The sequence below is a fragment of the Coregonus lavaretus genome (genome assembly GCF_964263955.1).
Source record: "Coregonus lavaretus genome assembly, contig: HAP1_SCAFFOLD_960, whole genome shotgun sequence".
NCBI lineage: Eukaryota > Metazoa > Chordata > Actinopteri > Salmoniformes > Salmonidae > Coregonus > Coregonus lavaretus.
This window is the reverse complement of record NW_028164925.1, coordinates 176,889-190,842: the sequence shown is the minus strand read 5'-3', so window position 1 is coordinate 190,842 and position 13,954 is coordinate 176,889. Positions and strand designations below refer to the sequence as shown.

Genomic DNA, 13,954 nt, shown 5'->3' with positions numbered 1-13,954 from the left:
GGGCTAAATAGTCCAGTCATTATTGTTGCCGATGTTTGTCGCTTTGATTCAAATTGTATTTTGTGACTCGACTAACAATATATTCATGTTACAGGGAACAGTCAATGCACTTCTAATGCCATATACAGTGAGGGAAAAAAGTATTTGATCCCCTGCTGATTTTGTGCGTTTGCCCACTGACAAAGAAATGATCAGTCTATAATTTATTTGAACAATGAGAGACAGAATAACAACCAAAAAATCCAGAAAAACGCATGTCAAAAATGTAATAAATTGATTTGCATTTTAATGAGGGAAATAAGTATTTAACCCCCTCTCAATCAGAAAGATTTCTGGCTCCCAGGTGTCTTTTATACAGGTAACGAGCTGAGATTAGGAGCACACTCTTAAAGGGAGTGCTCCTAATCTCAGCTTGTTACCTGTATAAAAGACACCTGTCCACAGAAGCAATCAATCAATCAGATTCCAAACTCTCCACCATGGCCAAGACCAAAGAGCTCTCCAAGGATGTCAGGGACAAGATTGTAGACCTACACAAGGCTGGAATGGGCTACAAGACCATCGCCAAGCAGCTTGGTGAGAAGGTGACAACAGTTGGTACGATTATTTGCAAATGGAAGAAACACAAAATAACTTTCCATCTCCCTCGGCCTGGGGCTCCATGCCAGATTTCACCTCGTGGAGTTGCAATGATCATGAGAACGGTGAGGAATCAGCCCAGAACTACACGGGAGGATCTTGTCAATGATCTCAAGGCAGCTGGGACCATAGTCAACAAGAAAACAATTGGTAACACACTACGCCGTGAAGGACTGAAATCCTGCAGTGCCCGCAAGGTCCCCCTGCTCAAGAAAGCACATATACAGGGCCGTCTGAAGTTTGCCAATGAACATCTGAATGATTCAGAGGAGAACTGGGTGAAAGTGTTGTGGTCAGATGAGACCAAAATCGAGCTCTTTGGCATCAACTCAACTCACCGTGTTTGGAGGAGGAGGAATGCTGCCTGTGACCCCAAGAACACCATCCCCACCGTCAAACATGGAGGTGGAAACATTATGCTTTGGGGGTGTTTTTCTGCTAAGGGGACAGGACAACTTCACCGCATCAAAGGGACGATGGACGGGGCCATGTACTGTCAAATCTTGGGTGAGAACCTCCATCCTTCAGCCAGGGCATTGAAAATGGGTCGTGGATGGGTATTCCAGCATGACAATGACCCAAAACACACGGCCAAGGCAACAAAGGAGTGGCTCAAGAAGAAGCACATTAAGGTCCTGGAGTGGCCTAGCCAGTCTCCAGACCTTAATCCCATAGAACATCTGTGGAGGGAGCTGAAGGTTCGAGTTGCCAAACGTCAGCTTCAAAACCTTAATGACTTGGAGAAGATCTGCAAAGAGGAGTGGGACAAAATCCCTCCTGAGATGTGTGCAAACATGGTGGCCAACTACAAGAAACGTCTGACCTCTGTGATTGCCAACAAGGGTTTTGCCACCAAGTGCTAAGTCATGTTTTGCAGAGGGGTCAAATACTTATTTCCCTCATTAAAATGCAAATAAATTTATAACATTTTTGACATGCGTTTTTCTGGATTTTTTGTTGTTATTCTGTCTCTCACTGTTCAAATAAACCTACCATTAAAATTATAGACTGATCATGTCTTTGTCAGTTGGCAAACGTACAAAATCAGCAGGGGATCAAATACTTTTTTCCCTCACTGTACATATAATTTAGAATGAACCTCTTTGGGGCGATGCTATGCATAGCAGGTACATCTAGCTTAAAGCCTAGCGTCTAAGGGTATGGTTTATTAACTCCCTCAGTTGGGGAAGGGGTTGGTGGGTTTGTGGTAGGGTCAGGGTATTAGCTCACCAGATGGTTACTATTTTATACTTTCATCATTTCATTTAGTTTCTATCTTTTTCCCTCTTTCTTATTATCTTTAAAGATGTCTGCACCTAATAACTATACATTTATGACACTTAACATTAGGGTACTGTAATTAATTTTAATTACAATACTCTTCCGAGTGGCGCAGTGGTCTAAGGCACTGCATCGCAGTGCTAGCTGTGCTACTAGAGATCCTGGTTCGAATCCAGACTCTGTCGTAGCCGGCCGCGACCGGGAGACCCATGGGGCAGCGCACAATTGGCCCAGGGTAGGGGATGGAATGGCCGGCAGGGATGTAGCTCAGTTGGTGGAGCATGGCGTTTGCAACGCAAGGGTTGTGGGTTCGATTCCCACGGGGGGCCAGTATGAAAAATATATATATATATATAATAATGTATGCACTCACTAACTGTAAGTCGCTCTGGATAAGAGCGTCTGCTAAATGACTAAAACAAATAAAATAATTAATAGATCACGGCAGGTGTTTATTATGCCTTTACAGAAGACAGGAATCGTGTTCACAGAGAATCAAAACTAGGACTGAAGGCTATAACTGGTTCTCACAAAGCTAGGAAAAGTCTTAGTAGAGTCAAAACAAACAATACCTCACAAGGCACAAACAGAATGAACTGAACTAAATAAGGAGCTGATGAGACCAGGTGAACTAACACAGGTGAAATCAATGAACAAAAATGAAAGACAGGGCTACGTTCAAGAACACAAAGAAACAGGGCTATGTTCAAGAACACAAAGAAACAGGGCTACGTTCAAGAACACAAAGAAACAGGGCTACGTTCAAGAACACAAAGAAACAGGGCTACGTTCAAAAACACAAAGAAACAGGGCTAATTCAAGAACACAAAGAAACAGGGCTACGTTCAAGAACACAAAGAAACAGGGCTACGTTCAAGAACACAAAGAAACAGGGCTACGTTCAAGAACACAAGGTGACTGAGAAAAATAAATACAGAACATTACATTGATTACATAGATCACACAGAAGAGAGGTTAATATGTTCATTAAACTATGTTTTCTAGGTGGAAGGTTTACCCTGTGTATGAGATTAAAATGTATCAGCTGATGATTAGGATTGTTAGATGAACCCACTAAGTTCCTGATGAACTCAACTGGTGAGCCTCTTTAGCAGCTAGTTCCATGGACACACTGATTTCAATGTCCTTTGCCAAGGTCAGATGACTTTCAGTCAACAGTCTCTTTTGTGTAGCTTCACTCCGTAGCCCACATACTAGTCTGTCTCTAATGATGTCATTTAGAACAGCATTAAACTCACAGTGTTCTGATAGTTTCTTTAATGCAGCAGCAAACATTGTTACTGATTCTCCCTCTTCCTGATGTCTCCTGTGGAACCTGAACCTTTCAGCATTAACTAGTGGTTCTGGTGAAAAATGTCCTTTAAGTATCTCCACAATATCCCCATACGTCTTATTACCTGTTCTGTCTGGCTGTAGCAGGCTGCCTAGTAAATTAAATGTCTTTGGCCCCATTACACTAAAACATGTAGGCACAATGTTGTCCTCATCCATGTCATTTACAAGAACTAAATATTCAAACTGTTCTGTATATGAGCTCCACTGCTCAATACTTTCATCAAACTGTCCAATGTTTCCAACAATTCCAGCCGTTTTTCATTTCTCAATAAGCTCCTGATTGTCACTCACTTCAATATTGTCCTCAACCAAAGCAATATTTTCCTCAGTCACGTGATCTTCATTCACTTCACTCACTGATGTTTCCTCCTAAGTTCGCTCATTTAGCAGTTTTAATTAAAAGGTTTGTCTTCACAGTTGAATAAATGTCCTTTCCTTTAATCACTGTATATTCCTCCTTTTTAATCACGTTGTTTTCCCACTCCGATGTCCGTCTCGAGTCCTTTTCTGCCGTCCATGACGATGTTAACTCCAGTGGTGGAAAAAGTCCCCAATTGTCATACTTGAGTAAAAGTAAAGATCCCTTAATAGAAAATGACTCAACTAAAAGTGAAAGTCACCCAGTAAAATACTACTTGAGTAAAAGTGTAAAAGTATTTGGTTTTAAATATAATTAAGTATCAAAAGTAAATGTAATTGCTAAAATATACTAAAGTATCAAAAGTAAAAGTACAAGTATAAATCTTTTCAAATTCCTTACATAAAGCAAACCAGACGATTTTCTTATTTTTTTAATTTACATTCAGCCAGAGGCACACTCCACCATTCAGACAATTTACAAACAAAGCATTTGTGTTTAGTGAGTCTGCCAGATCAGAGGCAGTAGGGATGTTCTCTTGATAAATGCGTGAATTGGACCATTTTCTGTCCTGCTAAGCATTCAAAATGTAACGAGTTCTTTTGGGTGTCAGGGAAAATTTATGGAGTAAAAAGTAAATTATTTTCTTTAGGAATGTAGTGAAGTGAAAGTAAAAGTAGTCAAAAATATGAATAGTAAAGTCAAGTACAGATACTCCCCCAAAAACTACTTAAGTAGTACTTTAAAGTATTTTTACTTAAGTACTTTACACCACTGGTTAACGCTCTTTCTTAGTTAGCTCGACTATGCACTTGCCTCTGCTAGCAATACACTTTGCTAACATTAGCCTAGACTGGACCACAAAAAAATAACAGTTTTAAACAGTTGTAAAAACCCACTTCTTCCAGACAGAATAGTTCCTGTAGATTCAGACTTACTCATCACCAATCTTTTGTTATGTCTGGTGGGTTTCATAACCACGTCTGTATAACAATTCAATAATGATGAGACAGGAGACAGGAATCAGTTCAAACATTTATCTGGAACGTGATCATCTCAACACATACTAACCACCAATATACAACAAATACATAGATAAGTAAATGGACACTAAACAAAACTCATAGAGGAATTTAAATGTTCAGTTGTAGAAAGTAGGGCCATGGGATAGGGTCAGAAAGGTCAGTATGTTTGATAACTGGTTACAGAGGTGACATAACAAGCATAAGGTCCATTATAACACAGTGAAGTAGAGGTGGGAGCTAAAAGCAGACATGGACAGTGAGACGGTGTGAGGAGGTCAGGGGTGAAACACTAGATCAGGACAGGTAGAAATGGCAGGGCTGGAAATAGACACAGAGACACATTCTGATCATGGCTCAGACCTGACCTGAGACACCCAAACAGAAGATGCCATAACAAAGTCCTGTCCAGTAGGCTATATGGGATTTCCTTTCATCAAAATACAACACATGGAAATGTGTCCAGTGTGTGTGTCCAGTGTGTGTGTGTGTGTGTCCAGTGTGTGTGTGTGTGTCCAGTGTGTGTGTGTGTGTGTCCAGTGTGTATGTGTGTGGGTCCAGTGTGAGTGTGTGTGTGTGTCCAGTGTGTGTGTGTGTGTGTGTGTGTGTGTGTGTGTGTGTGTGTGTGTGTGTCCAGTGTGTGTGTCCTGTGTGTGTGTGTCAGGTGTGTGTGTCCAGTGTGTATGTGTGTGTGTCGTGTGTGTGTGTGTGTCCAGTGTGTATGTGTGTGGGTCCAGTGTGAGTGTGTGTGTGTGTGTGTGTGTGTGTGTGTCCAGTGTGTGTGTGTCCAGCATATGTGTGTGTGTCCAGTGTGTGCGTCAAGTGTGTGTGTGTTTGTTTGTGTGTGTCCAGTGTGTGTTAGTGTGTGTGTCCAGTGTGTGTGTGTCCAGTGTGTGTGTGTGTGTGTCCAGTGTGTGTGAGTGTGTGTGTGTGTCGTGTGTGTGTGTCCAGTGTGTATGTGTGTGGGTCCAGTGTGAGTGTGTGTGTGTGTGTGTGTGTGTCCAGTGTGTGTGTGTCCAGCGTATGTGTGTGTGTCCAGTGTGTGTGTCCAGTGTGTGTATGTGTTTGCGTGTGTGAGTGTGTGTGTCCAGTGTGTGTGTGTGTCTCCAGTGTGTGTGTGTGTCCTGTGTGTGGGTGTCAGGTGTGTGTGTGTGTGTCCAGTGTGTGTGTGTGTCCTGTGTGTGTGTGTGTGTCAGGTGTGTGTGTGTGTGTGTGTCCAGTGTGTGTGAGTGTGTGTGTCCAGTGTGTGTGTGTGTCCTGTGTGTGTGTGTGTGTCAGGTGTGTGTGTGTGTGTGTGTCCAGTGTGTGTGTCCTGTGTGTGTGTGTGTGTCAGGTGTCTGTGTGTGTTTGTCCAGTTTGTGTGACATAACAAGCATAAGGTCCATTATAACACAGTGAAGTAGAGGTGGGAGCTAAAAGCAGACATGGACAGTGAGACGGTGTGAGGAGGTCAGGGGTGAAACACTAGATCAGGACAGGTAGAAATGGCAGGGCTGGAAATAGACACAGAGACACATTCTGATCATGGCTCAGACCTGACCTGAGACACCCAAACAGAAGACGCCATAGCAAAGTCCTGTCCAGTAGGCTATATGGGATTTCCTTTCATCAAAATACAACACATGGAAATGTGTCCAGTGTGTGTGTGTCCAGTGTGTGTGTGTGTGTGTGTCCAGTGTGTGTGTGTGTGTGTGTGTGTCCCGTGTGTATCCAGTGTGTGTGTGTGTGTATGTGTGTCCAGTGTGTGTGTGTGTGTCCTGTGTGTGTGTCAGGTGTGTGTGTGTGTCCAGTGTGTGTGTGTGTGTGTCCTGTGTGTGTGTTTCCAGTGTGTATGGGTGTGTGTCCAGTGTGTATGAGTGTGTGTCCTGTGTGTGTGTGTGCGTTTGTCCAGTGTGTGTGTGTGTGTGTGTTTGTGTGTGTGTGTGTGTGTGTGTCCAGTGTGTGTGTGTCCTCTGTGTGTGTGTGTGTGTCCAGTGTGTGTGTGTCCAGTGTGTGTGTGTTCAGTGTGTGTGTGTGTGTCCAGTGTGTGTGTGTGTCCAGAGTGTGTGTGTGTCCATTGTGTGGGTGTGTTTGTCCAGTGTGTGTGTGTGTGATCAGTGTGTGTGTGTCCTGTGTGTGTGTGTGTGTGTGTGTGTGTGTGTCCAGTGTGTGTTTGTCCGGTGTGTGTGTGTTCAGTGTGTTTGTCCAGTGTGTGTGTGTGTGTGATCAGTGTGTGTGTGTCCTGTATGTGTGTGTGTGTGTGTGTGTACAGTGTGTGTCAGTGTGTGTGTCCAGTGTGTGTGTGTGTGTGTGTTCAGTTTGTGTGTGTGTTTGTCCAGTGTTTGTGTGTGTCCAGTGTGTGTGTGTGTCCAGTGTGTGTGTGTGTCCAGTGTGTGTGTCCAGTGTGTGTGTGAATCTAGTGTGTGTGTGTGTGTGTTTGTGTCTAGTGTGTGTGTGTGTCCAGTGTGTGTGTGTGTGTCCAGTGTGTGTGTGTGTCCAGTGTGTGTGTGTGTCCAGTGTGTGTGTTTGTGTCCAGTGTGTGTGTGTGTCCAGTGTGTGTGTGTGTCCAGTGTGTGTGTGTGTGTCAGTGTTACTATGGTTATTATTTACAGGGACACTGAGGAGTCATCATGAACCCTAAACCCTGGAATGAGGGGCCCAGTGAATGTGGAGTGGAATGTGTTCAGGTGGGTCAGTGTGTCAGAGGAGACTCTGTAGAAGGACAGAGTGCCGGCTGGCCAGTCCAGATACACTCCTACTCTGTGGGAGCTGGAGGAGGGGACGTCTATGGTAGTGAACTTATTATTGTGCCTTGCAGAGTAACTGTTGTCATGGCAGATCAGACACCAGGACTTGTCATTGTATCCAAGCCCACAGTCACCACCCCCTCCTCTCCTGCTGATTCCTTTATATGTCACTCCTATATCAACCCTGAACCCACTCCACTCTACCTCCCAGTAACAGCGCCCAGTCAGACCCTCTCTACACAGCACCTGTCTCCTGTACTGAAATCTCTCTGGGTGATCAGGATACAGCTGCTCCTCTCTCCTCCATGTCACCTTTCTGTTCTCCTCAGACAGAGAGAGGTCTCTGTTTACTGTGTTTGGGTCCAGTGTGAGATCACAGACATCTGATGGATGAAACCAGACACAATATTAGAAATCATCATCATTCACATTAGAATGTTAACTCACTTTTCACTAATTAATTTAATGTAGATGTTTCTAGGTATCAAAAGGAGAAGTTAAGGTAACTTGAGATTTGTTGAATGATCATATGATATACTGTATGGTAATATAAAACACACTTATTCCCATTAATTACACACACACACACACACACACACAGACACACACACAAATACTGAACACACACACACATCCTGAACACACACATACACACTGAACACACACACACACAAACACACACACTGAACACAAACACACACACACAAACACACAAACACACAAACACACACATCCTGAACACACACAGACACACACCCATTCTAAAGTAACACGAACACGTCACACACACATACACACACACACACACACACATTGTCAAAGCAACTCTTTGTAAACTTTGGTGTCCCTGATTTGTGCTTCTGTAGAACTACAGCTGATATTTAATATGACCAAGTAAGTAATGATGGTGGTCTTTGACTTTGACTTCACTTGAATGAAGACTTATTATTAGTCATATTCTTAACAGCAGTCAACACTCACATTTTCTAAGTCCAGGTTTCATTGTGTTCTCTCCACCATGTTCCACACTGTAGCGGTAAGCAGAAGAACAGACAGTCATTGAGGGATACACCTGAACTCACACACAAACATTCAGCATATAACTTTGTCCAAGCTGTGGTAAGAATAATTGTATGTGTGTGTGTCCAGTGTGTGTGTGTGTGTGTGTGTGTGTGTCTAGTATGTGTGTCCAGGGTGGGTGTATGTGTATGTGTGTGTGTGTGTCCAGTGTGTGTGGGTCCAGTGTGTTTGTCCAGTGTGTGTGTGTCCAGTATGTGTGTGTGTGTGTCCAGTGTGTGTGGGTCCAGTGTGTGTGTCCAGTGTGTGTGTGTCCAGTGTGTGTGTGTCCAGTGTGTGTGTACAGTGTTTGTGTGTGTCCAGTGTGTGTGTGTCCAGTGTGTGTGTGTGTGTGTGTCCAGTGTGTGTGGTTGTTTGTGTGTGTGTGTGTGTGTGTGTGTCCAGTGTGTGTGTGTGTCCATTGTGTGTTTGTCCAGTGTGTGTGTGTGTGTGTGTGTTTGTGTGTGTGTGTGTGTGTGTCCAGTTTGTGTGTGTGTGTGGGTCCAGTGTGTGTGTGTGTGTGTGTGGGTCCAGTGTGTGTGTGTCCAGTGTATGTGTGTGTCCAGTGTGTGTGTGTGTGTGTCCAGCATGTGTGTGTGTCCAGTGTGTGTGTGTGAGTGTTTATGTGTGTGTGTGTGTGTCCAGTATGTGTGTGTCCAGTGTGTGTGTGTGTGTTTGTGTGTGTGTGTGTGTGTGTGTGTGTGTGTGTGTGTGTGTGTGTGTGTGTGTGTGTGTGTGTGTGTGTGTGTGTGTGTGTGTGTGTGTGTGTGAGTGTGTCCAGTTGTTGTGTGTGTGTCCAGTGTGTGTGTTTGTGTGTGTGTGTCCAGTGTGTGTTTGTGTCCAGCGTGTGTGTGTGTGTCCAGCGTGTGTGTGTGTTCAGTGTGTGTGTGTGTGTGTGTTTATGTGTGTGTGTGTGTGTGTGTGTGTCCAGTATGTGTGTGTCCAGTGTGTGTGTGTGTGTGTGAGTGTGTCCAGATGTTGTGTGTGTGTCCAGTGTGTGTGTGTGAGTGTGTGTCTATTGTGTGTGTGTCCAGTGTGTTTGTGTGTGTGTGGGTCCAGTGTTCGGTCCAGCGTGTGTGTGTGTGTGTATGTGTGTGTGTGTCCTGTGTGTGTGTGTGTGTGTGTGTGTGTGTGTGTCTAGTTTGTGTGTGTCCAGTGTGTATGTGTCCAGTGTGTGTGTGTGTGTGTGTGTGTGTGTGTGTGTGTGTGTGTGTCCAGTGTCCAGTGTGTGTGTTTCCAGTGTGTGTGTTTGTGTGTGTAAATGGACTCACACACACACACCCTGGACACACACACACACACTGGACACACACACAAGGGACACACACATACACACACACTGGACACACACTCACACACACTGGACAAACACACACACACACACACAATGGACACACACACACACACAATGGACACACACACACTGGACACACACACACACACACTGGATACACAAACACACCACACACAAACACACACACAGGACACACACACACAGAAACATACACTGGACACACACACACACTGGACACACACAGTCTTTATATAACTTAGTGGTGGTCAGAATGTTTGTCTTAACTAGCCTGATAACTCCAACATGTCTGATATGAACATTGACATAAACCCTCTACATACTTGAGTTTCTCCAGTCTGCAGTGTGGATCCTCCAGTCCAGCAGAGAGCAGTCTGACTCCTGAGTCTCCTGGGTGATTGTAGCTCAGGTCCAGCTCTCTCAGGTGTGAGGGGTTTGACATCAGAGCTGAGACCAGAGAAGCACAGCCTTCCTCTGTGACTAGACAGCCTGACAGCCTGCAAAGAGTCAAATCATATTAAAACCTCACTGCTATTCTTTGGTGGTGAAAATAGTGGCAATATATTTTTTCAACATATTCAGATATATCAGTGTCCTGAAACCTGCCATATCTATTCATAAATTAATGAAAGTTTCATTATTAGAAATGATCATATATTGATTGTAGAGAGAAACATGTATAGTACAAATATTTGAGTAGACCGACCAGACCAGTTTAAAAAGCGGTATCAGTCAAAAGACAGACAGTGAAGTATCAGATTTAGATTGTATTGAGTATACAGTCCACACCATATCTATTTTGACAGTGAAGATAACATTTTAAATGTGGCTCTATACTCCATCATTTTGGATTTGAGATCAAATGTTTCATATGAGGTGACAGTATATAATGTCAACTTTTATTTGAGGTTATTTTAATACATATCTGTTTCACCGTTTAGAAATGAAAGCACTTTATGTATCTAGTCCCCCTATTTGAAGAAGTCATAAGTTTTCTGACCAATTCACTTATAGTGTATTAAAGTAGTCAAAAGTTTAGTATTTGATCCCATATTCTTTGAATGCAATGCCTACATCAAGCCTGTGACTGCCATGATTGAGAAAGATCTTGAATGAATCATGAATAATAATGAATGAGAAAGTTACAGAGGCTACAACAAAACATGCTAACCTCTCACCATTAACCTACAAACAAAAGGTGACATTCTGTACTGTCGCCTAATATGAAACATTCTATCTCAAATCCAAAATGCTGGAGCATAGCACCAAATGTAAAACTGTAAGCTTCACTGTCCAAACACTTATGGTGTGGACTATGTGTGCCTAGTAAACACATGTGGATCTGGTGAACAGTTATCACTTGTTGACCAACTACAGGAATACTGACCTCAGAGTCTCCAGTTTACAGTGGGGATTCTCCAGTCCAGCAGAGAGCAGCTTCACTCCTGAATCCTTCAGGTCATTGTTACTCAGATCCAGCTCTCTCATGTGTGAGGGGTTTGACTTCAGAGCTGAGACCAGAGAAGCACAGCCTTCCTCTGTGACTAGACAGCCTGACAGCCTGCAAAGAGTCAAATCATATTAAAACAACACTGCTATTCTTTGGTGGTGAAAATAGTGGCAATATATTTTCTCAACACATTCAGATATATCAGTGTCCTGAAACCTGCCATATCTATTCATAAATTAATGAATGTTTCATTATTAGAAATGACAAATTATCAAAGTATTGCTTGTAGATAGAAACATGTATAGTACGAATATTTGAGTAGACTGACCAGACCAGTTTAAAAAGCAGTATCAGTCAAAAGACAGACAGTGAGGTATCAGATTTAGATTCTATTGAGTATACAGTGCACACTATATCTAGTTTGACAGTGAAGATAACATTTTAAATGTGGCTCTATACTCCAGCATTTTGGATTTGAGATCAAATGTTTCATATGAGGTGACAGTATATAATGTCACCTATTATTTTAGGTTATTTTAATACATATCTGTTTCACCGTTTAGAAATGAAAGCACTTTATGTAACTAGTCCCCCTATTTGAAGAAGTCATAAGTATTCTGACCAATTAACTTATAGTGTATTAAAGTAGTCAAAAGTTTAGTATTTGGTCCCAAACTCATTGGTTGTATTTGCAGTTTGTTTTCGTTGTGTTTTGGGTTATGTTTTGGCCAAAAGTAACTGAATGGTGGATGATGACTGGAGTAATTTTCTGTCTAAGTGAGTAGATAACATGTTTCTAAACACTACTAAAGTAATCCTGATGATGCCATGATAAAGAAAGATAATGAATAAATCATGAATAATAATGAGTGAGAGAGTTACAGAGGATACAACAAAACATGCTAACCTCTCACCATTAACATCAAATAAAAGGTGACATTACATACTGTTGCCTAATATGAAACGTTTTATCTCAAATCCAAGATGCTGGAGCATAGCACCAAATGTAAAACTGTAAGCTTCACTGTCCAAATACATATGGTGTGGACTATGTGTGCCTGGTAAACACATGTGGCTCTGGTGAACAGTTATCACTTGTTGACCAACTACAGGAATACTGACCTCAGAGTCTCCAGTTTACAGTGGGGATTCCCCAGTCCAGCAGAGAGCAGCTTCACTCCTGAATCCTTCAGGTCATTGTTACTCAGATCCAGCTCTCTCAGGTGTGAGGGGTTTGACTTCAGAGCTGAGATCAGAGAAGCACAGCCTTCCTCTGTGACTAGACAGCCTGACAGCCTGCAGAATCAAATCATATTAAAACCACACTTCTATTCTTTGGTGGTGAAAATATATTTCTAAAACATTTTCAGATACATCAGTGTCCTGAAACCTGCCATATCTATTCATATATGTATATATACACTATCAGTCAAAAGTTTGAACACACCTACTCATTCAAATTTGTAAACATAAAAAACTAATTTTTACATTGTAGAATAATAGTGTAGACATTAAAACTATGAAATAACACATATGGAATCATGTAGTAACCAAATAAGTGTTAAATAAATTAAAATATATATTATATTTGAGATTCTTCAAATAGCTGTTACGGTCCGGCACTGTTGTTCCTGTCCCCGCTTGTTTTCCTTTTCCCTTTTTCCCTGTGTGTGTTGTCTGTGTCTGTCTCCTCCCGCTGTGCAGCCCAGTCAGAGGATCTAGGTCAGGAGGCGTGGCCATTCTCTCTCCTGCTCAGTTACATCCAGCTGCAGCTCATTGTCACCAATCAACCAGCAGTTATCTACCCGGGCTGGCCACCTCTCCAGCGCCAGTTCGTTCCTACACCACCTGTGGGAACTTGGCTCTGCACAGCAATCTCAGTTTAGTTGTTACCCTCTCAGCATTATAGTTGTCTCTGCCACGTTTGTAACCTGTCTCTCCTTCGACCAGATCCCGTCTGTTCCTGCTGCCTGCCTGCCTGCCACTCCCACGCCGCAACCTGCTCATCTGTTGTCTGATATCCTCGTCATCCAGCTCTCAGTGCTACTGGCTCTCCACCCCACTCAGCTCCTACCCTGGTCTGAAGCTGCTCCACCCTGAACTGTTTCTCTCTGCCAAAACACGCTGAATAAACAACATCTTAATTCACCCTCTTTGTCCGTGTGTCCGTCTCTGCGCCTGAGTCCCCACCTAGCCTAACAGAACGAACTGGCCAAACATGGACTCAGCAGAGATGCCACATGAAACAACGGGTGATGGCGTACAACGCGCCCTCCATTCACAGGGAATGTTATTGGGACAACACGACCAACTCATCCGGTCTCTATTGGATAACAACCAGCGGTTGTTGGATCAAGTATCTCAGCTCACCTCTCAGGTAGCTAACCTGGTAACACTCACTACTCTTCCTCCCTCTGCTTCTCCACCGCCTGTTCCTCCTACAGTTGCTCCAGGCTCGGCTTCCGCTCCTGCCCTTCGGGAACCCCCTACAACCTCACCCGAACCTTTCACAGAGGACCTGAACAAATGCCGTGGTTTCCTGCTTCAGTGCCGCTTGGTGTTCCAACAGAAGCCCCTGTCTTTCTCCACGGAATCCTCAAAGGTACATTACGCTCTGGGGTTACTGAGGGGCAAAGCTTTGATTTGGGCAGAAGCGGCTTGTTCTACTCAGCAGATTGCCAGCCTGTCGTTTGACGATTTTTCCTCTCAATTGGAAATTGTGTTTGATCACCTAGACCATGCCGGGACCGCCAC

At 43.3% G+C, this 13,954-nt stretch overlaps 1 protein-coding gene across 1 annotated transcript; it reads right to left on the bottom strand.

Annotated features, from left to right (window-relative positions):
* Window positions 1–7,464: 7,464 nt before the first annotated feature.
* On the bottom strand, window positions 7,465–13,104 carry LOC311116446 (ribonuclease inhibitor-like; the record flags this gene model as incomplete). The annotated part of the gene is made up of 6 exons (XM_084191531.1): window positions 7,465–7,487; window positions 7,520–7,765; window positions 8,364–8,410; window positions 10,074–10,247; window positions 12,323–12,496; window positions 13,094–13,104. 6 exons carry the CDS (start codon window positions 13,102–13,104, stop codon window positions 7,465–7,467), a joined length of 675 nt encoding a protein of 224 aa, XP_084047657.1.
* Window positions 13,105–13,954: the final 850 nt, after the last annotated feature.